Raw genomic sequence first — 25046 nt, forward strand, 5'->3', positions numbered from 1 at the left:
CCAAGGATCGAACCCGGGCCCCTACTTAGGGCGCACAAGTCTTACCAGCTGGACCACAAGGGAAGCCCCAAGAAGCGAACTCCCTCTTTTTGCTGTCGCCGTGAAACTGTCACCCTGCCCTCCATCCACACTGTCCTCTTCTTCCCTCTGGTTTCAAGGGCAAGACCCAGTCCGCGCCCAGACTCTGCCTCACCCCTCCCTGCTCATGGACTGTTCCCTCTGTCATCCAGGGCACACGGGAGCCTCACTGCCTGTGCAAGTGCCCACCTGCCGCTGGTTCTCCGGCAGTGACTGCCACAGTCTGCATGCCTTTTCGGAGTCCAGCCTGGCAAAGAACTGACCCTCCATCCCCTTATCCTCCACCGCGGACCTGCTGCTGAAACGAGCCGATTCCAGCTTCCTTTCAGGTGTGCAAAAACACTCAAGGAATAATTGCAGTTCTACCTTCAGCTGCTGCATTCCTACACTAGTTATCAATTTAAGGTAAGCGATTCCGCACAAAAGTTAACAACAAGCAATGAAGTTTAATTAACCGGCACTGGAGGGGACCCTTAGGGGCCAGCACTCACTTCCCAGGGTTGATCAAGGCTCAGGAGTGGACAGCCTGCCCAGTCCATGATCTACTCCAGCCAAAGCGGCAGCAGAAATGGCAGCCATGCGGCATCTGAGCCCCACGTCCAGACCTGCCACCCGCGCCCTGACGGAGCCGCCCCCACCAGAGGCGGAGTGGATGGAAGGCAAGTTTCCAATCAAGGTTGCGCCGGAGGCCGCGGGGAGGGGCCTGGTGGGCGTGGAGGGGAGGGGCTTGGGAGTGGGCACCTGGAGGATGGTACAAAGAACACAGAAGGGTACAGACAAGCCAAAGCAGGCGGAGGGGATGGGAAATGCAAAGAGGACGGGGCCGAGCCCCTAGGTGTGCCAACCAATGAGCAGGTGCATAGGGATTCTCGCTTAAGGCACAGGGCCAGCCGGGTCTGGGGGAAGACAAAAGTTGACAGTCAGGGACGCTCGGAGGAACTGGGCGGGCACCCCGTTGGAGCAGGACCAGGGGTAGGAGAGCAGGCCCAACTCGAGGCCCTCAGCCAGGCTGCTGCCCGTCTCAGGGATAAGACTCTTTGGGTCACTGCAGGGTCCCCAAAGGCCACTGCCATCGACCAGACTTGTGGCGCCCTAGTGCCAAGGTCGGCCTTAAGAGTTCCGAGGTCAGTGGATCCAAGCTTGATTGAGGCTCTTTCCAGGCTGTGTGGTCTCAGGGAAAGCCTTCCAGCTCTTAGAGCCTGTTTCCTTGTCTATAACACGAGATGTTCATAGGTACACCTCATCCTTCCGAGAACTGAGTGAAAACCATTATTCAGTGCTTTATGAATGAAGTGGGGGGTCTGTCCCTGGTGGAAATCACTGTCCAATGGGGTTGGGACAGGGAGGAAAGGGGCGGTTATGTAAGAAAAACTCAAGAAACAGCCTGAGGGCAAGGTGACTGGTAGGGTCTTCCTGAAAAGAGGGGCAGCCCTCCATGTTGAGAGTCTCCAGGCCTGACCTACCAGCCTCATCAGTGGCTCCCACTTGGCAGACGTTTGAGGATCAGATTTTCCATGGAGATGACCTGTAGAAGGGGAAGCAGTGATCAGAGCTCCAGGGGGCATGCCCTTCCACCCCAGTGAAGCCAACGGGAACCTGGATTTGTGGATTTCAAGGGACTGGGGAAGGGAATCCCTCTTTCCTTTGTCCCACCTCGCAACCCTGCAGCCACTACTTAACAGCCACACCATCCCCCTCACATGGGCCACCATGCACTTGCCTGGTCATGGTCCACTATCTCCCAGAGTCTGGAATCCGTTCCTCGGTACCTTCGCCCGGGATAGAGCTCCCACTTAATGGGCAGCCCAGACACAAGCAGAGAGCTGGGGGACCTGGGCATCTGGTTGGGTAACTGCCACAGATGGACCGTGATGCTATCATCATGCTGGAGGGAAAGACGGGCCCCATTAGGGATGCTGAGCTGCACACACAACCAGGGTCCTAGATCCTCTGGCCCAGCTGGGGCGGGGGCACTGCCCGGAGCAGAGGTGGGATGGTCATGCTTTTAGAGTCCCACACCCAGAGTCTTGGCACCATCAGTTGGGGGTTTTGCCTGGACCTGAGAGGACTAGTTCTTTCCAGGCCTCCTCTCTGGTACCACCTCCCACAGACCTGCACCCCACCTTACCCCCCTGCACCCTGAAAAGTTAGCTTGTTTTCAGCCCATTAGAAACGTTTAGGCCTACACAGAGAACACTCTTGGCTGTCTGTCATGGCCACTTCCAAAGTTTTAAAAATTCTCTTTTTAAAAACAAGATATCCATAGAGCTCAGGACCTGGGAGTGAAGGATTTTCTCAAAAAAATATTTTGTAGTTTTGATCATGGCCATCATTACTTCTCATCACACACACAAAGAAAATCTGGTCAATGTAGAAAAGTATAGAAATGCAGGGAAGTCATCAGTCAAATGTAACCAAAGCTCCATGTATGATGCAACTATTGATAAATGTAAAGGTTATTTTACAGAGTTTTCTATCAAAGTATTTGTCTTCTTTTCTTTGTGATGAACACTTTTCCAAGTTAAGAATCTAGCCCTTTATCAGTCATACAATTTGCAAGTGATTTTCCTTAATCTGTTGTCCTACGATTTTTATGGCATGGGTTTTGCAAGAGGGATATTTTGAATTATGCAGCAAAATCTCTTTCCCTTTGGATTCTGGCTTTAAATCAGGTGCCAGCAAAGTATGGACCCAATCTGGCCCACCACCTGCTTTTGTAAATAAAGCTTTATTGCAAATAAACAAAAATGTCTTCCTTTGTGTGTTGTCTTTGGCTGTGTTTGTACTATGAGGGCAGAGTTGAGTAGTTGCTCTGAAGTCTTTATGAAAGCTGAAAATTTTTCTATCAGACCCTTCACAAAAAGTTTGCTGATCCTTGAATTAGATCACACTCAGAAAGCCATTTCCCATCCTAAGACTGCATGTGAAAACCCAGGTCTACTATTAAGAAATAATCATTTTAAAAATTGAAAACAATGCTCACTCTCCAGTTCCCTTCTCCCGCTCAAGGCTAAATTATTTGAAGAATCCATTGTTTTCCCACTGAACACTTTTGTATGCTTTTAAAAAACGTACTATTTTGTCCAAAATTTTCTGCATGCTTTATTGGGTTGGAGGTATGGGAAAGACTTTCAGTGTTCTCTACCAAAAATTTTCTGGATAGCCTATTTGAAGATTGTTAGGAAACGTGTTGTGGTTAGGACTTCCCTGATAGCTCAGTCAGTAAAGAATCTGCCTGCAATGCAAGAGACCTGGATCCGAACCCTGGGTTGGGAAGATCCCCTGGAGAAGGAAGTGGCAAACAATACTCCAGTATTGTTGCCTGGAAAATCCCAGGGACAGAGGAGCCTAGCAGGCTACAGTCCATGGGATCATAAGAGTCAGATCCGACTTAGCAACTAAAATAACAGCGAATTGCTTATTTAACACCTGGATAAATATTTACCGTATTAGTTGTTCTTCAGTAGCTAAGTTGTGTCCAACTCTTTGTGACCCCATGGACTGTAGCAAGCCAGGCTCCTCTAACCTCCACTATCTCCCAGAGTTTGCACAAATTCATGTCCACAGAGTCGGTGATGCTATCTAACCATCTCATCCTTTGCCACCTCCTTCTCCCTTTGCCTTCAATCTTCCCCAGTACCAGGGTATTACCCTGAAGAATTTATATTTCATCTCTCAAAAGTGGGCTGTCATCCCAGCCCCTAGTATAGGGCAGCGGTTTCCAATTTGATTATCCTTATCACCTGAGGAGCTTTTCAAACAGCTTTGCCTCCATCCAAGGCTCCTGAATCAATTCCCAAGGTTGGGTTCTAGGATACTTTGTCTCTCAGATGCTCTGTAGGCCATCCAGCTGGTGACCTGTTTCAGTGATTCACTTGTCTTGTGGTAGATTATTCCAATTTTGCAGTTTAGGAGTCTGAGCCAAGGTAAATTTTACACTGTTGGCCCACCCACTGCCTCTGGGTTGCAATGCTTTTGCTTGTGCTAGTCCTGTCTCCTTTCTGATCCTGGAAAACTCCTATGCATCCTGCAGGGCCCAACTGAATAGCCACCCTATCAATGACGCCTTTTCAACATGCACCAGCGGCAAGACTAGGCCCTTAGCTCACTGGTGCTCTCCTTCTCTCTTTCTCTCTCAGCCACCCCACGGAGGATCACATCACCTCTGGTCGATAAGCTCTGTCTGTGCCACTCCGGGCAGGGGCCTCTGGGGCCAGGTTAAGCACGCTCAAACCCACGCAGGCTGAGTTTTCCGGCGCCGGTGAGAACTCCACCCTCTCACCTCTATTCTGGGCCCTACTGCAGAATGTGCAGGCTCCCATGAGCTGGAGTCGCGCGACACCCCCGCCCTTTCACTGGCTCCCCTCCAGCCCCAGGACTCACAGTGCTCTCAGGGGCCCCGCTGCCCCGAGCTCGGTACGAGGGAATGATCTGCATAGCCACAGCCACCCAGATCCTCCCTTTCTCATCCTCGTAGACGCCAGGCCTCTGGAACCACAGGCAGCAAGGGGGCGATCCGACCGGCGGAGAAGCTTCGGCTTCCATCGCAGGGCTGACCCTCGGGGCCTGGGGCGCGCCTCGAGGCACACGTGGAGACTCTCGGGGCTCAGCCTCCTTAAGTAGATGGGCGTCTGAGTGGGGCGGGGCCAGCTACCCTTGGGGCGGGGCCAGTGACCCTCCCGCAGGGCCCGCACGCCCGGCCCGCAGGGCCCAGTGAATCCCAGGTTTGAGGATAGGAGGGGAAGATAAGGGGCGGAGCCAGAAGGAGAAGAGCTTGCCAGAAGGCCTGCTTCTGGGTCTGCCACCCGGAGGGCTAAAGAGCGTGAGTCTCAGGAACTAGGTCCACCCGCCTAAAGGGGCAAGAACTGGAGTCAGGAGCCGAAAGGGCCTGGACAGGTAAGAGACTCCCCAGGTACCAGGCCGGGCTTCTCAGGTTGCTCAGTGGTCAAGAATCCGCCTGCCAATGCAGGAGATGCGAGAGACAAGGGTTTGATCCCTGGGTTGGGAAGATCCCTTGGAGAAGGAAATGGCAACCCGCCCCACGGACAGAGGAGCCTGGCGGGCTACAGTCCATGGGATGGCAAAGAGGCAGACACAACTGGGCCCGCACGCATTCCATTTCTCAACTAGAGACTGCCATCCCTACCTGACAGATGCGGAAACAGGCTTGAGAGGTTTAGTGGCAGGCAGAGGAGGAAGGTGAACCCAGCTGTTCCTGGCTTTGACGTCCGTGCTGTTTGTCGTCTGCCTTGGCCAAGTCTTGCAGCTACGTGCAAGAGGCAGAACGAGGACTAGGGAGATTCAGAGTGGCTGCTGATGAAACGGTGGGGGGGCTCCAGGTGGAGGCTCTAAACACCTCCCCATGGTGGTCCAGAGATAGGGAGAGGAGGCTCCCATGAGCAAAAAGAAAAATTTCTGATAGTGTAGCCGCTGAAAATGAACAGAGCTCTTCATTGATCACCCCTGCCCTGTCGTGTGCTCCATCCCAGGTCCCTTGAACCTGCACGGAAGGAAGACCACTGGCAGGCGATGAGAATGGAAATTTGGATCCTTGTCCTTCACCTGACTTTTGTCCATATCGTGTCTGAGATACGGCAGTATTTCCTGGCCAGGTGTCCATCCGTGGTGCCTGCAATTGGAAGGATTCACTCTCTGGGGTGGGTGTCACCAAAGTCTTTGAAAGCACTTGGGGTCTCTCCAGAAAGGCTCCCGGCAGAGCCTGCTGAGTGTAGTCATGCCTGAGCTGGAGGAGTCCAGCAGAGGGCGCCCTTCACAAGCCTTAAGTCGGGGTGTCCTGGTGTTGGGGCACTCAGCCTAGGGGGATGATTCTAGACCGCAAGTGGCACTGAGCAGGACTTGGAAGGCTGGGTCTTGGTCACCAAGATCTCTGCATATTTTGCTTGTCTCCTTCCACATACTGAGCCCAAACTGGTCAAGGAAGGCCGGACACTGGGAGCCTGGAAGTAGGATAACCTAGATAGGGCTGTTCAGCAGCATGAATAAAGTCTTGGAGAGGGGACATTCAGCGTGTATTTGGAGATCAGAGAATAATGAGGATTAGTCAGTGCTGAGGAGGCAGGCTCATAAGACGATAAGAATACGGTAGTGGTATGTGTGGGTAGGTAGATGCTGAGGCTGCCTTGTAAGAATGAAAACACCAGTCCAACCAGTTGATTTTTATCAAGTTGATCAGGAGCAATGACGGTGTTTGGGAAAGGGAATGGGCATAAGTAAACACTTGATAGATGTTTTGAACTAAAGATAAAACAAAAGGGTGACTCAGTCATCAGTCAAGTTTAGTCCTACTAGAAGTGGACTAAACGGAGGTGGTTCAGGTAGGATTACAAACAAGAACATCCAGATTCCAGCTCTGCTTATTTCAAACTATCAACAGAATGAATTGGCAGGATGATAATATCGACCCAGCCATGAACTGAAGAACAGTTTTGTCTGTCCCAAGTCACTGAAGATACATACTGTTTTTTTTCTAAAGGTTTTATTATTTCACTTTTTATATTTAGATGTAATTTATTTTGTGTACAATGTGAAGAAGAGATCTAGATTTTTTTACTATGTTTATATCAAATTAATACCATTTCTTAAAATGACTATCTTTCCTCTCCCATACTGTATTATTACTTCTGTCATGAATCTGGAATATATATGTGTGTGTGTGTGTGTGTGTGTGTGTGTGTGTGTGTGTGTGTGGATCTGTTTCTGGACTTTCTTTTCTCTTCCATTAATCTTTTTTTCCTTGTGTCGATAACACATTGTTAATTACTATAGCTTTAAAACAGGTATTTATATCTTGGGTATAAAACTTCTAGCTTTATTTTCCTTCTAGATTGCCTAACTATTGTGATAATTAATTTTATGTCAGCTTAAATGTTGTTTGATGGTAAGAGTAATATTTAAATTGGTGAGCTCTGAGTTAAGCAGCTTGCTTTCCATAGTGTGGGTCAGTTCAATTCAGTTCAGTCGCTCAGTCGTGTCCGACTCTTTGCGACCCCATGAATCGCAGCACGCCAGGCCTCCCTGTCCATCACCAACTCCCGGAGTTCACTCAGACTCATGTCCATCGAGTCAGTGATGCCATCCAGCCATCTCATCCTCTGTCGTCCCCTTCTCCTCCTGCCTGCAATCCCTCCCAGCATCAGAGTCTTTTCCAATGAGTCAACTCTTTGCATGAGGTGGCCAAAGTACTGGAGTTTCAGCTTTAGCATCATTCCTTCCAAAGAAATCCCAGGGCTCATCTCCTTCAGAATGGACTGGTTGGATCTCCTTGCAGTCCAAGGGACTCTCAAGAGTCTTCTCCAACACCACAGTTCAAAAGCATCAATTCTTCAGTGCTCAGCCTTCTTCACAGTCCAACTCTCACATCCACATGACCACCGGAAAAATCATAGCCTTGACTAGCCGGACCTTTGTTGGCAAAGTAATGTCTCTGCTTTTGAATATGCTATCTAGGTTGGTCATAACTTTCCTTCCAAGGAGTAAGCGTCTTAATTTCATGGCTGCAGTCACCATCTGCAGTGATTTTGGAGCCCAAAAAAATAAAGTCTGACACTGTTTCCACTGTTTCCCCATGTATTTCCCATGAAGTGATGGGACCGGATGCCATGATCTTTGTTTTCTGAATGTTGAGCTTTAAGCCAACTTTTTCACTCTCCACTTTCACTTTCATCAAGAGGCTTTTTAGTTCCTCTTCACTTTCTGCCATAAGGGTGGTGTCACCTGCATATCTGAGGTTATTGATATTTCTCCCGGCAATCTTGATTCCAGCTTGTGTTTCTTCCAGTCCAGCGTTTCTCATGATGTACTCTGCATATAAGTTAAATAAGCAGGGTGACAATATACAGCCTTGACATACTCCTTTTCCTATTTGGAACCAGTCTGTTGTTCCATGTCCAGTTCTAACTGGTGCTTCCTGACCTGCATACAGATTTCTCAAGAGGCAGATCAGGTGTTCTGGTATTCCCATCTCTTTCAGAATTTTCCACAGTTTATTGTGATCCACACAGTCAAAGGCTTTGGCATAGTCAATAAAGCAGAAATAGATGTTTTTCTGGAACTCTCTTGCTTTTTCCATGATCCAGCAGATGTGGGCAATTTGATCTCTGGTTTCTCTGCCTTTTCTAAAACCAGCTTGAACATCAGGAAGTTCATGGTTCACATATTGCTGAAGCCTGGCTTGGAGAATTTTGAGCATTACTTTACTAGTGTGTGAGATGAGTGCAATTGTGTGGTAGTTTGAGCATTCTTTGGCATTGCCTTTCTTTGGGATTGGAATGAAAACGGACCTTTTCCAGTCCTGTGGCCACTGCTGAGTTTTCCAAATTTGCTGGCATATTGAGAACAGCACTTTCACAGCATCATCTTTCAGGATTTGGAATAGCTCAACTGGAATTCTATCACCTCCACTATCTTTGATTGTAGTGATGCTTTCTAAGGCCCACTTGACTTCACATTCCAGGATGTCTGGCTCTAGGTCAGTGATCACACCATCGCGATTATCTGGGACAGGGAGATCTTTTTTGTACAGTTCTTCTGTGTATTCTTGCCACCTCTTCTTGATATCTTCTGCTTCTGTTAGGTCCAGTTGAAGGCCTAAAAAATAATAGGCCCCAGGCAAGAAGGAATTCTCCAGCAGGTTGCCTCTGGACTTATCTACATAATTAATTCTTCCGACTCTCTAGGTTGTGTACCATCAGTTCTCCTGGGTCTTCAGTCTGCCAGCCCACACTGCAGATCCTGGACTTGTCAATCTCCACAGTAACCCAATTCTTTGTAATAAATCTCTTTCTGTATAGGGGCTTCCCTGGTGGCTCAAAATGGTAAAGAATCTGCCCGCAATGCAGGAGACCTGGGTTTGGGTATATATGCACACACACCTTCTTGCTCCTATTTCTCTGTGGAACACTGACTAATCCAGATATTCTCTAACCTTTGTGATTCTGTATGAATTTTAGAATTGGTCTATTAACTACCACCTCTTTTCTCCAGAAAGCCTGCTAGGATTCTGATTTGGATTGTGTTGTATCTGTATGTCTGTTTGAAGAGAATTATCATCTCTAGTGTATTGTACATTACAATCTCAGAACTGGGTATGTCCCTCCCCCTCCACATCTTAGTCTGTCTTTAATTTTTCTCTATTTTCATTAAATTTGTTCTTATCTGATTCTACTTTGCCTGCATGCTTAGTTGAAGAGGAAAATTTAAAAACTTGCACCCAGCTAGAAATAACCTCATGCTCCTTCTGCTTCTGCAACTCAGCTAGCTTCTTGCAAAGTCATGTAAGTTACATAATTTCCCAAAACAGAAACTTACAAGGATACTAGGAGCTGAAACTCCTCACTCACCCTTGTCAATTACCCAGCCCCTGTAGTTCTGCTTAACTGTGTTTGTCTGCGTAGAGGTCAGGCATCTCCCCTGCTTTGTCCTAACACTTCGGAGTCTGCCAAACCCCTAGTTTAAACTAGCCTATTAACAGCTCTGCCCACTAAAGTCTGGTGTCATGAACTGTCTGTAAAAACTCTTTTTTTAAAGTGTAACCCCTTTGTTTGAGGCTCAGAGCTGGAAGTGTTAACTCTTCTGGGCCCTCAGGCGTAATAAACCTGAGTTGTCCAACTCTCGGATTGTGGCCCTTGCTTTCTCGAGGGACCAACTTCTGCAACATAGTCACTCAGTCATGTCCTACTCCTTGAGAACCTTAAAACTGTAGCATCCAAATCCTCTGTCTGTGGGATTTTCCATGCAAGAATACTGGAGTGGGTTACCATTTCTTTCTCCAGGGTATCTTCCTGACTGATTGAACCCAAGTCTAATGTGTCTCCTGCATTGCAGGCAGATTCTTTACCTGCTGAACCAAGAGGGAAGCTTGATGCTACTTTAAGTAGTAGTATTTTAAACCCTATTATATTTGTTTGATGTTGGTATAGCAAAAAAGCAACTGATTTTAGTATATTGTTGCTATATCCAAAAATTCACTTATGTTGGGAAATTCTAAGCCATTGTGTCTTCAGTTACTCCTCTCTCATCGTCTCTTCTCCCATGACTCCAGTTTGCTGGACCTTTTAAACTGTGTGCCATAACTTCTATGCCCTGCTCTGCTTTATTTGTTTTATTTAAGGTTTAAAAAATACTCTTTCCTCTCTGAGCTTCAATTTTGGTGTCTCCTATTGGCTTATTTTACAATTCATTAGTCCTGTCATTTGCAGTGTCTGATCAGCTCTTTAAGCCAATAGGCCGATTTCTTAACTGCAAATACTATATTTTTCAGGTCTAGATTGTCCGTCTGATGCTTTTCTGTAGACTCGAAACTTCTCTGATAATCTCTGCCTTTTGAACCATTTTGTCCCTCAGTTTTTCTGTATATGTGCGTGTGCTTAGTTGCTCAGACGTGTCCCATTCTTTGCAAGCCCATGGACTGTAGCCCACCAGTCTCCTCTGTGCATGGGATTTTCCAGGCGAGAATACTGGAATGGGTTACCATTTCTTCCTCCAGGGGATCTTCCCAACCCAGGGATCAAAACTGCATCTCCTGCACCGGAAGGCAGATTCCCTTCCCACTCAGCCACTGGGGAGGACCATGCTTAGATATGCTCTTCAGTTATTTTTACTTTTCTTATCATTCTGGGTTATTGGTGGGTCTGCTTCTATTGTCTGCTTTTTCTCTTGGTTTTCAGTTACACGATATTTTTCTTTCTTTTGGGAGTCATTTTTAAAGGAATACCAAATTTTGGGTGTAAAGCCCTGAAAAGTTCTAGATAGTCCTCCCCCAGATAGAGTTAGCTCCTTCCTCTGCTGGGCAGACAGAGTGACATATTGAACAGTACAATCCTGGTAAGAACAGAGTTGAGTCAAGGTCCAGTTATAGCTGCAGTGAGAATCAGTCTATCTCCCCCCACTTCACCATTTTCCTGTGGTGTAGCTCTCAGCCAAGAGCCTGGTAGGGCTTTGTCTTCAGCGCCAAAGAGACAGCAGGAGATTCTCTTCTCCCTTTTGAGGCTTTGGCTTTGCTTTTTAGCATCCTGCTCTGAGCTGCCTCTATTCGTAAAATAAACAAAAAAATGCCTTTGGCAAGAAGGCATTGGTCTTGTGTTTGAGGTCCCTCAAGTCTCCACTTTTCGTCCAAATGCGTGAGAATCAGCCAGTGTCCTCAGGAAGAATACAGCCACAGATGCCTGATGGTTGATGTGGCTTCACTCCCCTCTCCAGTGCTTTCAGTCTCCTCAGGAACTTCAACTCCTGGTGCGTCTTTGTCTTCTCAAGAGACTCCAGAGAGACTTCCGTGGTGGTCCAGTGGTTAAAAATCTGCCTTGGAATGCAGGGGACATGAGATCCACCTCTGGCCAAGGAACTAAGATCCTGAATGCCACAAGCCAACCAAGCCAGATGACCACAGTTGCTGAGCCCACGTGCTCTGGAGCCCCTCAGTTTCAGAAGGGATATTGTGATCCAGAAGAGACAAATATTAGGGTTTGAGAAAACTTGGACATCCTCTTGAATTTTTTATTGATTGATTTGGCTGCATCGAGTCTTAATATTAAGGTTTGGGAGAACTTGGACTTCTCTTGAATTTTTTATTGATTGATTTGGCTGCGTCGTCTTAATTGAGGCATGTGGGATCTTTGTTGCGTCATGTGGGATCTTTCTTTGTGTCACGCAGGCTCTCTAGTTGTGGCACTCAGGCTACAAAGCACAAGGACTCAGTGGTTGGGGTCCTGCAGGCTTACTTGCCCCGCAGCATGTGGGATCTTAGTGCCCCCACCTGGGATGGAGCCTGCGTCTTCTGCCTTGCAAGGCGGATTCTTGCACTGGACCTCCAGGGAAATACCCCGTCTTGACTTTTGTAATTCTGGCATTTGCAAGGAGAGGTTCCCCAGAGGTTTGCAAGAAAGTCCCTCCAGCCCATTACCTGCCTGCCCACCTGCAGAGTAACCCCCTCTATCTTATAAGCATCCTTCTCTTAAGTCTCCACTTAGATATATTCTACCCCTGCCACAGGTGGGCCAATCCTCCCATGGCCCTCTCCCCCGTTTCTGAGTGTCCTTTTGGTCTGGACCCTTGTCCATAACAGGATGCAGGCTTCATCAACATGGGTGCTGCCAGGTGGGCATTGGTGCTGCCCTGTCTTAGAAGCCTGGTAAAGTGGGAAGGTGCAGTCAGTCTGATGGGCTCCAGTCTGATGACTCAGGGTGAGACTGGCCTCTCTGATTTGAGTTTCCTCATCAGCAATGACCAGGAACTACCAGTTCTTTTATTAACAGATGAATGAAGTTGGCCTTTCTTCCAAGGGCAGACATTTCCCCCCAGACGACAGGACAATCCAAAGCCCAAGTGAGGAAACAAAGGGTAAGATCCCATCTCTTATTCATCTCTGCATTTCAGCATCAAGTACAGGGCTGGGAACACAGGAGGGACCCAGCAAATATGTGTTGGACTGAAAAGTTCTTTAGTCAAATTATTTCCTGGTTGAAAACATCCCCAGTCAAATCCTACACAAACCCAGAAGTATGCTGGATTAGAACTTAAACAGACACTTCCTGCCAATGCCTTGTGGAAAATGCACCCAGAAATAAGTGTTCACAGCACAGCAGAGGCCCTGGGTATTGAGAGTTTGCAGTGAAAGAAGAGAGTCAGGATAAACGAAGCCCCACACGGCACAGATGGCCCCCTGGTATCTGTAATTATCGTGTTTTATTCCAAGGTCTGCTTTGTGACTGGCCTAGTTAGGTCAGCATCATTGCAGGTGGGTCATTCATTCTGATTGGCGGATGCAGCCGCCTTGTGTGCCCAGGGCTTTTCCTGATTGTGGCTCGGAGCTTCAGACACCATGCACGGGGCTCCATCTACATCATCCCTCCGCAGCCCCGCCCTCTGGCTCTTTGGGTCTTGGTTTTAAATGGTTCTTCGTTTAATCCATCAGGATGACCCAGAAGGCAGCAATTGGCTGTAAGTGGGTCGTTCCCTGAAGCCCGGTGGTGGCCTTGTTATAATGAAGAAATTGGGTCTTTGCAAAGAGCAAGCATCCAACCAAAGGCTGGGATGAAGGGAGGGGGCTACCACATCCTGAGCTCCCCATGGACCCTGTGCTGTGTGGTCTCTTCTCCTTCTAGAGATGAAGAACCGAGGTTCAGATAGTGACCATCACTTGGACAAAATCTCTAAGCTGGCGAGCAGAAGAGCTGGAATCTGAACCCCAGGGGGTCTAATGCCATAAGTCCCTAGTGTTTCATGACAATGGGAACATGGTAGGCACTCTGCAAACCCTGTTCATCGATCTACAGAAACCAAGCTGGCATTCACCAGCTGGGCTCACGTGTCCTGGGAACTTAGCAAACCTCTGAAGTTACATCACCAAATACTCATGACTCCTATCATTCAGCTAGGGCATCTAGGGCCCAGCTCCAAGCTTCCCTGTCTTAACAAAGAGCATCATCTTATTTAAACTTGGATCCTATAGACTCCAAGTTGTCTAGGAGACATTTTGGGGATGAAATGCACAAGGGTAATGGATGGAATGCCAGACAGTTAAGGCCACAGTCATGGGTGTTTGAAGATCTCAGGTCCCAGGGATGCCAGCCAATACCTGGCTTTCAGGAGAGAAAGAGATTAAACCATCTCTCTCCCTCCCCTGTGTTCATACAAATATCATGAGGTCCCTTCCACCCCTTAAAATTTCAAGCCACCTCACCACCATGTTTCTGGGTTGAAGGTCAGCAAAGCAGATGGGTTAAAAACACCTTCTGGAGCCAAATTATCTGTTCAAATTCCAACTCCACTATTTACTAGTCATGTGAACTACAGCAAGTCACTGGCCTGGCAAATGAGGGGAATGAGATTCAGCCTGCTCGGTGTGGTTGCGAGGATGAAATGGGCTCCTGTGTGCTGAGTCCTAAGGGCAGAGAGAGCTTTAGGTATTGGCCATGACTTTGGGCACTGTGCTAGCTCTCCAATACTCCCTATGAAGCCAGATTTCTCAGAAGAGGCCAGAGTCACCATTCTTCAAGCTTTGCCCCTCTCACAGAGCACCCTGTCATGTTTATGCCAATCCCCTTCCCACCACGACCCCAAAAGCACTCTCTTAAAGGTCCCAGTGGCCAGCCTCCTAATGGTCATGGGCTATGAGCAGACACGATCAGCCCACAGCATCCTGACATCTCTGCATCATTTCATGCCTCTTGACGTGCCCACCTTCTAATAGCCTGGCTTTCCCTTTGGTTCAACAGCTTGATACTGGTGATTGTCACCTCTTGACATAAGAAGGCTTGAAATGGTAGGTAGAATTAAAACGAATCATCATTCATCTCCTCAAAGTCTTCCCCGTAAGCTTCTGATAATGGTGTGCATTTCACCACCACTACTACCCACCTCCCCACCGTTCATCTTTCTCGCCAAATATGATGTTTTGATGGGGGAGCTGGCTAATTGAGGCTTCATCAGACAAACAGAGCAAAAAACACGGTCACTTAATCATTGTCCATCTTCCTTCCCTAAACTGGATTCCCTAGCATCTAGGAAATCGGTGATTCCTGCAGTGTTCCAATTTCTGTGATGCTCTAGGGACTTGCTATAGCAGGTGGGTAAGCACAGGGACAAAGCAGAAGCAGCAAGAAACACTCCAAAGGACACAGACATGCAACATACAGCCAAGCCCACCTGCCAGGACCCACTGGGTCCATGATCCATCGTCAGTCGATTCCCAGCACCGAGAGCCATTCATGCCCATGCAAGTTCAGCCCTACACCAGCTCTGAAAAGGAGGCCTAATCGGGTACCTCTGAGAATTCAGCGTGTCCAGGCTGTCTGCTGGCCATAGTGGTGTCAGAAACCAGGGTGTGAGCCCCTGCCCCACACCCAGTCCCTCCATCAGAGATCTGCCTTAGTATTGACAGCGCAGGGGGCACCTTCCATCCCCAGTCCTAGCCTCTCCAACACACACACACACATATTCATCCTTCGCCTCTGGCCCAGGGCTTTGCCTTGGGCCCCACTGCCTGAAAACAGTCTCAGTGATGGAGGGATAAGCTAAGCCATGCACTACATCCTCGTTTGGGCAGTAGGCCTGGCATGTATTTGGTGCCTGGTAAATGTCAGGAAAACTGAACTCTTATTGCTGATGGCCTCACTCCTGCTTCAGAGAAATTGTGAAGAAGGGTGTAAAAAGCACATCTTTTGGAAGAAGACACCCGGGCTTGGATTTGCCTTCTGAAACTTACTAGATTGAGGATGGCAGATGTGCTACTTGACCTCTCGGAGCCTCGTTTCCTCATTTTGCGAGGATTAGCACTGACGTGGACACGGGTATTGTCATGCCTGGTCCTGCTTGTTCTTAACCAGTGGCGGTGTGGAAACATAATAGTAGCATCTCCCCCTACCCATGCTGCTTTGAGAAGGGAAGTAAATCAGAAACAGATGTTCCTTTAGGAGAAGAAGTAACTGTAGTACAAAGAAACTAGGAAGCCATCACTTGGATCTTTGCATATCCAGTGCAAAAAAAGTTGTCTTGGCTCTGAAATATCTGTGGGACCTTCTGGGTTGCAAAGCTTGTTAGCTGAGCTATTTGGACTAAACTCCAAGGACTCCGTTCAGATTGCATTTTACAACACTCGAATTTTCTTGTGGGTGTTCACTCTTTTTTGAGTTTCCTAACATGAAAGGTCCAGGAATGTTAGTGATTTCTCCACTGTGTGGAGGGTATGTCTTTATCGCTTTTAAAAATGTGAATCATATGATATCCCTTATATGTGGAATACTAAAAAATGATACAAATGAACCTACTTACAAAACAGAAATAGACTCAGACATAGAAAACAAAGGGGAAAGGTGGGAGGAGGGATAGATAAACTGGCAGGAGTTTGGGATTAACATATATACAGTGCATTTAAATAAAGTAGATAATCAACAAGGACCTACTGTACAGCACAGGGAACTCTACTCAATACTTTTTAGAGAAAGAATTGAAAAGGAATAGATACATGTATGCATATAATTGAATCTCTTTGCTATATACACTTGAGACAAAGACTACATTGTAAATCAACTATGCACGCATGCTCAGTTGCTCAGTTATGGCTGACTCTTCGCTACCCCATGGACTGTAGCTCACCAGGCTCCTCTCTCCATAGAATTTTCCAGGCAAGAGTACTGCCGTTTCCTTCTCCAGGGGATCTTCCTGACCCAGGGATCTAATCCGAGTCTCTAGCATCTCCTACACTGGCAGGCAGATTCTTTACTGTGATTTAGCTGTGCCACCTGCGAAGCTAAATCACTATTCTACACTTATAAAATAAAAAATTTTTTAATGAAAATGTTCATCAGTACCCTGCATTCTGTGTGGACTGGAAGCTTTGTGAAGCATGTTTTACATTATGGCCCACAGCCTGTAAAACATGCGAGTGTAGGGGACAACCGAGAGTGTCCCTGAAATCCCTTACGAAGTGAACATTCAGGTGTTTCTCTGTGTTGTATTGTTTTCTGGGTCTTTCCTCTTGCCCCTCTTGCTGGGTCCTGTGTTTCCCATCACTGTGAATAAATCCGTCCACCTTCAGGGGTCGACAGAGCATCTCCCTGTGCGGATTCTCCCTGACTCACTGGTTTGTAACCAGCTTCTATGGATACAAGTGCTTTGGACCGTTTCAGAACCTACAACACAACCCAGAACACAGTAGTAGTGATTGTAATTGTTACTACTGTTGTTGAATCCCCGTGTATTGACTGTTCTCAGACAGCCGTAATCACGCTCCTGCTTGGGTGTCAACTTACTTCTTTGCCGGTCCCTCCCTCACTCCTCTGTTGCCTGCCTTCCAGGAATTCATTCAACAAAGATTTATGGGCCCCCTGCTTCATGCCAGACATGGCCCCGGGCACCGCAGGTTCAGGGCTGGATGAGACACACGTGTCTCTCCTGCTCCTATTTCTGTCTGTTCCAGTGTAGGTGGCAGATGATAAACTGATTTAGTTCTGGATGGTGGTAAGTGTTCTGGGGAAAATAAAGCACCATAATGGATGGAGTGTGGTTGAGGGAGGGGGCTCTATGTCTGACCACGTGGTCCAGGAAGCCCTCACTGCAGAACTCCCATGAACCTGGGGGGGGGTCTTCCCGGGAGTGTCTTCTGAGGAGGTGGGCAGTCAGGGTGAAGATGCCTAAGTGTTAGTCACCGAGTTGTGTGTGACTTTTTGAGACCCCCATGGACTACTGCCCACCAGGCTCCTCTGTCCATGGGATTCTCCAGGCAGGAATACCGGAGTGGGTAGCCATTCCGTTCTCCAGGAGGATCTTCCTGACCCAGAGATCGAACCTGGGCATCCTGCGTTGCAAGCAGATTCTTTACTGTCTGAGTCATCTCCGAGCCACCAGAAGATGCCAGGGGCAGGAGAAGACTGAGATGTTTGAGGACCAGAAAGGCTGAGTTTAAGACAGGAAGGGTGAGCTCAGATGATATTAGGAGGTGGGATGGGTGGCAGGTTATACAAGGTCTCAGAGGCCAAGATTCATTCCTAAGACCACGAGAAACCGAGAAGTATGGGTTGGCTGTGGGTGAGGTTGGTCTGGAGAAGGAAATGGCAACCCACTCCAGTACTCTTGCCTGGAGAATCCCTTGGACAGAGGAGCCTGGTGGGCTACAGTCCATGGGGTCGCAGAGTCGGCCACGACTGGGCGACTCACACACACACACACACACACACACACACACACACACACAAGAAGGTCGGTCTGGCTGCCGTGTGGGAAATGGACTGTAGGATTCAAGAATAGGACCCAGAGACCATTTGGGAGGCAGTTGCAGGGCTCCCAGTGAGAGATGCATGGCCGTAGCTAGAAAGAGGGGCTGGATTCTGGTCACATTTTGGAGGTTGAGGTGATGAGATGGGCTGGTGGATTGAGGAGGACAGGTAGGGAAGCCAACCGACATGTGCTTGACCAGCCTTCCTGGCCTCCTCCCAAGCCGCTGGGCTCAGACTCCATCTCTGTTCAAGAAATTTCCAGGCTCCACTTCTTCCATTCTGGACATTTCAGAGCCCTTCTCTCCCCTCTACTGCCCTTCAGAGCCCCAACTTCTCTTCTGAATGACTCCAGGAAGAAGGAGGATGGGGAGAGTACGTGCCTAGATTCTGTAATAGCGGCTGCTCCTGGCCCAGCGTGACCGTGCCTGGGAGGTAAATCCCCGGTCTCTCTGGGTAGTGCAGGAAACAATTACTCATGCAGATGAAAAACTTATTCCTCTCCTTGACAGCTAGCAGCTCAAGGAGCCTTTAATGTCAGTCCTCAGCTGAGATAGAAGCTAATATTTTCCATCTGGAGTCTCTGGGATAATATAAGGCAGCTCCTGGTTTAATAATGAGCTTCTAAGGTTTGGTTCGGCTGCTAGTTGCTAGGCGGAAGGGAGGAGGGAGGCTCAGAACAGTGAGAGAGATTCCGGGAAAGTACACCTGAGAACTGCAGGGGGAAAGATATTTCAAAGTCAGAGGAAATCAAACACAGCACTAGTCTAGTTCGAGAGATGGCAGAGGGGCTCCTGGGAGACAGGATCAGCAGAGAGCCCCTGGGCAGGACAGGATACAGAATGGGCAGCCAGGGTCCTGAGTTCCAGGTTGCAACCTCATAAATCCGTGTGTTCATTTGCTTATTCAGCAAGTGTTTATTGAAGTTCAAGTCCTGTGTAGATTCCACATTAGGCACCAGAGATGATGGAGGTGGAGGGGAGGGATTGACAAATACATAGAAAAATTCCAATGCAGGATGATAAGCATTATGACTGAAGAGAGCAACACAGACTTGGGTGCTGATGGCCAGAGCCCAAAGGAAAGAGCATCTTAGTGGGGGCCTTAGGGAACCAAGAGTAGAGGGGGTGGAATTCCAGGCAGAGGGAACAGCATGTCCCGAGGCAGGATGACAAGGTTCAGGAAATTGTTAGGATCACAGTGTAGCTAAAGTATGGGTTGAACAGTGTTGTTTTTGTTGTTTAGTTGCGAAGTCATGTCTGACTCAAAACTTTGTGACCCCAAGGACTGTAGCCCACCAGGCTCCTCTGTCCTTGGAATTCTCCAGGCAAGAATTCTGGAGTGGATTGCCATCCCCTGTACTCCAGGGGATCTTCCCAACCCAGGGATCAAATCTGTGTCTCCTGCATTGCCAGCAGATTCTTTACCACTGAGCCACCAGGGAAGCCCAGACAGTGTGGTAGGCAGCTTCTAAAGTGAACCTCACCTCCCAGTGGCCTCACCCTAGTAGCGTCCCCTCCCCTTGAGTGTGGTGTGGCCTGTGACTGGCTTCTCACCCACAGAACACAGGGCAAAGGTGACATGATGTGTAAATTATGTATAACGTGACTCATTATTCCCTCGTGCATCCATTCATGTTGCAATGATCTATCTTCACAGCAGGTTTGAGACGGACTGGGGCCTGGGGCCCTTGGTGCAGTGCTTGCACCTGGACACACCTCTCCTGGAGCAACAAAACACAAACAAAATATAAGGGACTAAAAATAACCATGGCACTCCACTCCAGTACTCTGGGGTCGCTACCAGTCTGACACGACTGAACGACTTCACTTTTGCTTTTCACTTTCATGCATTGGAGAAGGAAATGGCTACCCACTCCAGTGTTCTTGCCTGGAGAATCCCAGGGATGACGGAGCCTGGTGGGCTGCCGTCTATGGGGTCGCACAGAGTCGGACACGACTGAAGCGACTTAGCAGCAGCAGCAGCAGCAGCAAAAATAACCATGCCTGCGCAGCTAGGGCAAATTCTGGACAAAAGATACAAAGAGGGACTTCCCTCGTGGTCCAGTGGTTCAGAATCCACCTGCCAGTGCAGGGGCACGGGTTCAGTCCCAGATCTGGGAAGATCCCACATGCCTCAGATCGACTAAGCCCCTGCACCACAGCTACCAAACCTGTGCTCGAGAGCCGGGACCAGCAGCTACCGAAGCCCAAGTGCCCTGGAGCCCCCGCTCTGCAACAAGAGGAGCCGCCACAGTGAGAAGCCTGTGCACTGCAACTGGAGAGTAGTCCTCGCTCTCTGCAACTAGAGACAGCTGGTGAACAGCAGCAAAGACCCAGCACAGCCAAAAATAAAATTAATTAAAACAAAAAAAGAAACCCAAAAACCCAACTGCCACTTCTGAGGAGCCCAGAGCAAAGACAGAGGTCAGGAGCAAAAGAAGGGTGCTCTGCGTCCCCCCTGCACCCATCATCACCTGAAAGTGAAGGAAACCGAAAGTCGCTCAGTCGTGTCTGACTCTTGGCGACGCCATGGACTATACAGTCCATGGAATTCTCCAGGCCAGAATACTGGAGCAGGTAGCCTTTCCCTTCTCCTGGGGATCTTCCCAACCCAGGGATCAAACCCAGGTCTCCCACCTTGCAGGCGGATTCTTTACCAGCTGAGCCCCCAGGGAAGCCCTACCATAAGCCGCAAGGGAAACGTCTCATCACCTGAGAGGTGGGCAAACCACCTGCGCCACCCCTCCAGCCTGATTCCTAGACACACCCCTACCCTCACCCCATGTAAGGACCACGCTCGCCCCCTCCCCCGCCCAGAGAGCCAGAAAGGGCTTTGTCCTCGCTCCCTCCTGTTGTGGCAAGGGCCCCAACAAAGCCCTGCCTGAATTTCTCATCTGGCTTCTGAGCTTGACGACAGAGGCCAGGAATCCTGGTTGGTAACAGTTACAGCCTGCTTGGGAGAAACATTATAGGTGGGATAACATTAAGACCCAGATGCAGTCTATAAGACTCTCTGAACATAGAAAGTATTTCATTTAATCTTACATTCATGCGTATTTTTATTTCATTTTATTTAAAACATTTTAGAATTTTTAAAATAGATTCTTACGTTTAAAGATGTTCATTCAACTCTTTGCTCTGTGATTGTATGTCACAATTATCTTTTATACTCTTATACATACTATGTCTCCACATTTTTAAAAAAGATATATCTGCTTGTATTAAACAGGGAAAGTATTAAACAATCAAGGTTTTATGACCTCAAAAGACTCTCCAAATGAACCGGTTGAGTAGAGGAGTGTGCTAGGCTCCCAAAAGGATCTCTGGCATCTGGAATGAGGTAGGAGGTTCTGGGTGAGCCCCAACAGGACAAGAGGAGGTGACTGGCCTTGACCGGTAGTCCTGAGCACAATACCCAGTGGGTGCCTCTCCAGGGGGTGGTCCATGGCTTCCTGAGTGTGAGTGAGACCCTCACCCCAGACCCAGCTCAGGGTCCCCGGGCTGCAAACCCCTAACCTCACAGGTCTCAGCTAATCACTCTCCCTTCCCTGCCCTGAGGGCTTCCCTGGTGACTCAGAGGTTAAAGCGTCTGCCTGCAATGTGGGAGACCCAGGTTCGATCCCTCGATCGGGAAGATCCCCTGGAGAAGGAAATGGTACCCCACTCCAGTATTCTTGCCTGGAGAATCCCATGGACGGAGGAGCCTGGTGGGCTACAGTTCATGGGGTCGCAAAGAGTCGGACATGACTGAGCAACTTCAATTTCCCTGCCCTCAAGTTCCATCCCAGAACCAGTAGGGCCGTGTTGACAAGGGAGCAGACAGCTGTACTGCTGCCTGTCAAAACAGGGCCTGGGGCCCACAGACAGCAATGGAAGTGGCTGGATCTGGAGCCAGGAGACCCCGGTTCAAATCCCAGCTTTGCCACTTACAAGCTGGCTGAGCTTGGCCTGTACCCTTGACTTTCTCAGTCTCCTTCTCTGTAAACCCTAAGATCTGTCTCATTCAACGTGTATCCCCAGTGCTGAGCCAGAATTGATTATAAGCCTCATCATAAATGAGATGCTGAGTGTGACTAACAGTCAAGCATAATAATGCTATGCACAAGTTATTATAGATCATGTAGTCATGTTACGCTGTGTAATAATGTAATACGTTCCATTTATCCAGCATTTCTTATATGCCAGACCCTAAACTAAATGTTTTCTATGCAATATCTCATTATATCATCACGAAACCCAAGGGGAAGTGGCATTGCCCACTTAGCAACTGAGAAAAGCAAGTCTACAACTGCCCAAGTAGACTGGCCTCAGCCCAGCCAAGCTGGACCTCCCAGTAGGCCACGGGGTTCTGCACCTGGAGGGTTCTGAGCAAATGCTTGAGATTAGCTGTGATCGCTGTTCCTCTCCGGGACTGCCATTCATATGGGTTGGGCATGTGGTGGGTGTCTGGCTAGTCAGAGAATGAATGGTGCAAGGCAGACAGAGGGACAGAGCATCACACCTTGAGTCTGGAGGTCTGCCCTGATTCCCAAGGACATCGGTCAAGTCACTCCCCTGTCTGGGCCTGAACCATGGAGATGTTGTTCAGCCGCTCAGTCGTGTCCAGCACTTTTTGACCCCATGGACTGCAGCATGCTAGGCTTCCCTGTCCTTCACGGATGGAGACGGGACAGAAAATAAAAATCTTCGGAGAATTCTCAGAGCACTGATCAAATATTAGGAGTGATTGATCAGAGAGAGAGAGAGGTACTAGTACAAGCAGAGGGAGACTTGGATTCCTGTTCTGCCATGCCGTGGCTGTGTGGCCTCAGGTGAATCACTCAGTCTCTTTGTGCTCAGTGTGATTCGGTTTCCTCGTGTGGACAGCAGGGATAGTAGTGATGCCTCCCTGACAGGGTTGCTCTTAAGTTAACAGTAACAGTGGAGTTAAAGCGCCTTGGTTTGCTGTGCTGTGGTAAGAGGGGCGGGCCGGGTGTCAGTTCTGTTCTCCTGTATCCTGTTGGCCCCGTGCCTGGGAGGCGATGCTCAGTGACGAACCTGCAGAGCTGACCCACCCCTGTGGCCAACAAAGGTCCATCTAGTCAAAGCTTTGATTTTTCTGTAGTCGTGTATCGATGTGAGAGTTGGACCATAAAGAAAGCTGAGCACCAAAGAATTGATGCTTTTGAACTGTGGTGTTGGAGAAGACTCTTGAGAGTCCCTTGGGCTGCAAGGAGATCAAACCAGTCAATCCTGAAGGAAATCAGCCCTGAATATTCATTGGAAGGACTGATCCTGAAGCTGAAGCACCAATCCGTTGGCCACCTGATGTGAAGAACTGACTCATTGGAAAAGACCCTAATTCTTGGAAAATTGAAGGCAGGAGGAGACAACAGAGGATTAGATGGTTGGATGGCATCACCAGCTCGATGGGCATGGGTTTAAGCAAGCTCCGGGAGTTGGTGATGGACAGGGAAGCCTGGCATGCTGCAGTCCACGGGGTCACAAAGAGTCAGACATGACTGAGTGACTGAACTGAACTTAATAGATCACGTCAGCTGGGAGGTGCTCTTCCTTTGCCCACCCTAAAGGGTGGGTTAATTGGCTGAATGATGGCCCCCAAAGATGTCCACATCCTAATCCCTGGGATCCAGGGATATGCTATTTTACATGTTAGAAGAGACTTTGCTGATGTAATTAAGTGAGGGATCCCAAGATGGGAGATTATCCTGCATGGTCTGGGGGAGCCCAGCACACTTGTTACTGACCAGGGTTCCTGGCCTCCTTAGTCAACAGAAATTAATCAGAGGCCAGACAAGAAATTCAGGCCAGGGGCCCATACGGCAGCAGCAGCAGGGAGTGAGAACAAACACCAGGTTCCCTTGCTTGCCTGCTCCCTGAAGAGGTGCTTGCTTGTATGGGATAAGGGGAGAGGTGTGTCTAGGGGTCAGGCTGGAGGGGGGCTTAGGTCATTTGCCTCTGCTTGGGTAGTGTTGAGTGCCAGGGGCATGCGGGGTACCCTGCTTTTGCTCCCAACCCCCTGCTTTTGCTCTGGGCTCTTCAAAAGTAGCAGCTGGAGTTTTTTGGGGGTTGTGTTTTGTGTTTTTTTTTTGGTCTCTTTGTATCTTTTATTCAGAATTTGCCCCTATTGTGCATGAATGCAGTTATTTTTAGTCCCATACAGTTTCTTTGCTCAAGGAGCGGTGAGACTAGGTGCACGCACTGCAGGAAAGCGTCCTAGGTCCCAGCCTGTCTCACACTCACGGAGGGTGAGAGGGAGGCACAAAGGTTGCAGTCAGAGAAGGAGATCTGATGACAGAACCAGGTGTTTGGAGTGTTGCAAGGGAGCGGCTAGGACCCAAGGAAGTCAGCAGCCTCTCAAAGCTGGAGAAAGCAAGAGGGATTCTCCCTAAGGCCTCCAGAAGGGAAGACCTTGCTTACATCTTGACTTAAGCCCCATAAGACTCATTTTAGACTTCCGACTTCCAGAACTGTTAGAGAACAGATTTGTTGTTTTAAAGCACTAAATTTGTGTTGATTTGTTACCGTGACAATAGGAAACTTAACAGTATTAATTCAGAGATGGGAGACCACCCCTGGGATGCAGCCAAGGGCGCTGTGTGAGGTCCAAGGGCGAGGCCTGATATGTCCCCCACAGCTCCCCTGCCTGTGGCTCATGGTGCTGGCTGGTAATGGGGGGCCCTAACTAGTGAACAGCTGGGCAACAGTGATCAGAGATAAGGAGATACTAACATTCCCATTTTACAGATTAGGAAACTGAGCCCCTTAGAGTTGCATAGGACAGACAGTCAATAGCAGAGATGCACCTAGAACCAGGATTCTGAAATGCTGGTCCATGATTTTCTCCATCACCCGTCATCCTCCACCAATCAACCTGAAGGATGAGTCAGTGCTACCCTAGAGAGTGGAGAAGAAAGAGAGGCAGGTACTTTATACATAATGACTTACTGATGCTCCCAACCCTACGAGATTGTCATGGTTCCCATTTTACAGATGAGGAAACTGAAACACAGAGAGGTTAAGTTAACTTTTCCCCAAGTCACTCAGCCACTGGGGTAGACTGCATTAATGACCTCAATCAACGGCCTGCCTGAATCTGCTCTTTACCTGCAACTCCGCAATACCTGTCCAATCCCATTCTGGGCTTTGGCCACATACCCTGCTTTGGCCAATGAGCTGTGATGCAAACAGAGGCTTGAAAGCAAGTGTACATCTCTGTTTGCCCTCTTATGTGATTGGG

The 25046-nt window shown here is 48.6% G+C and overlaps 1 protein-coding gene across 4 annotated transcripts; it reads right to left on the reverse strand.

The window, feature by feature from the left end:
• Positions 1–504: 504 nt before the first annotated feature.
• On the reverse strand, positions 505–6281 carry TCL1B (TCL1 family AKT coactivator B). Of its 4 annotated transcripts, none has more exons than XM_086363066.1 (4): positions 4462–4812; positions 1799–1963; positions 1542–1603; positions 505–974 (listed from the first exon to the last, which is right to left on the reverse strand). In XM_086363066.1, the coding sequence occupies exons 1-3, from the start codon at positions 4621–4623 to the stop codon at positions 1550–1552; spliced, it is 381 nt and encodes a 126-aa protein (XP_086219192.1). In that variant the 5' UTR covers positions 4624–4812; the 3' UTR covers positions 505–974; positions 1542–1549. The 4 variants fall into 4 exon arrangements, with proteins under 4 accessions (XP_086219192.1, XP_086219191.1, XP_086219190.1 ...); XM_086363065.1 differs by having other exon boundaries at positions 505–1289; positions 4462–4806; XM_086363064.1 differs by having other exon boundaries at positions 505–1333; positions 4462–4806.
• Positions 6282–25046: the final 18765 nt, after the last annotated feature.

The sequence above is a fragment of the Bos grunniens genome, chromosome 21, assembly GCF_055505025.1.
Source record: "Bos grunniens cultivar Pamir isolate PY7600 chromosome 21, Bosgru_T2T1.0, whole genome shotgun sequence".
NCBI classification, from domain to species: domain Eukaryota; kingdom Metazoa; phylum Chordata; class Mammalia; order Artiodactyla; family Bovidae; genus Bos; species Bos grunniens.

What these genes read in the sequence shown, in the direction of transcription:
- TCL1B (XM_086363063.1), bottom strand. Translation starts at nt 4,623, where the DNA reads ATGGAAGCCGAAGCTTCTCCGCCGGTCGGATCGCCCCCTTGCTGCCTG. An exon ending in GCGGGGCCCCTGAGAGCACT is followed by an intron (nt 1,964 to 4,461) that starts GTGAGTCCTGGG and finishes CTTTCCCTCCAG; the next exon opens with CATGATGATAGCATCACGGT. An exon ending in AGATAGTGGACCATGACCAG is followed by an intron (nt 1,604 to 1,798) that starts GCAAGTGCATGG and finishes CCCCTTCTACAG; the next exon opens with GTCATCTCCATGGAAAATCT.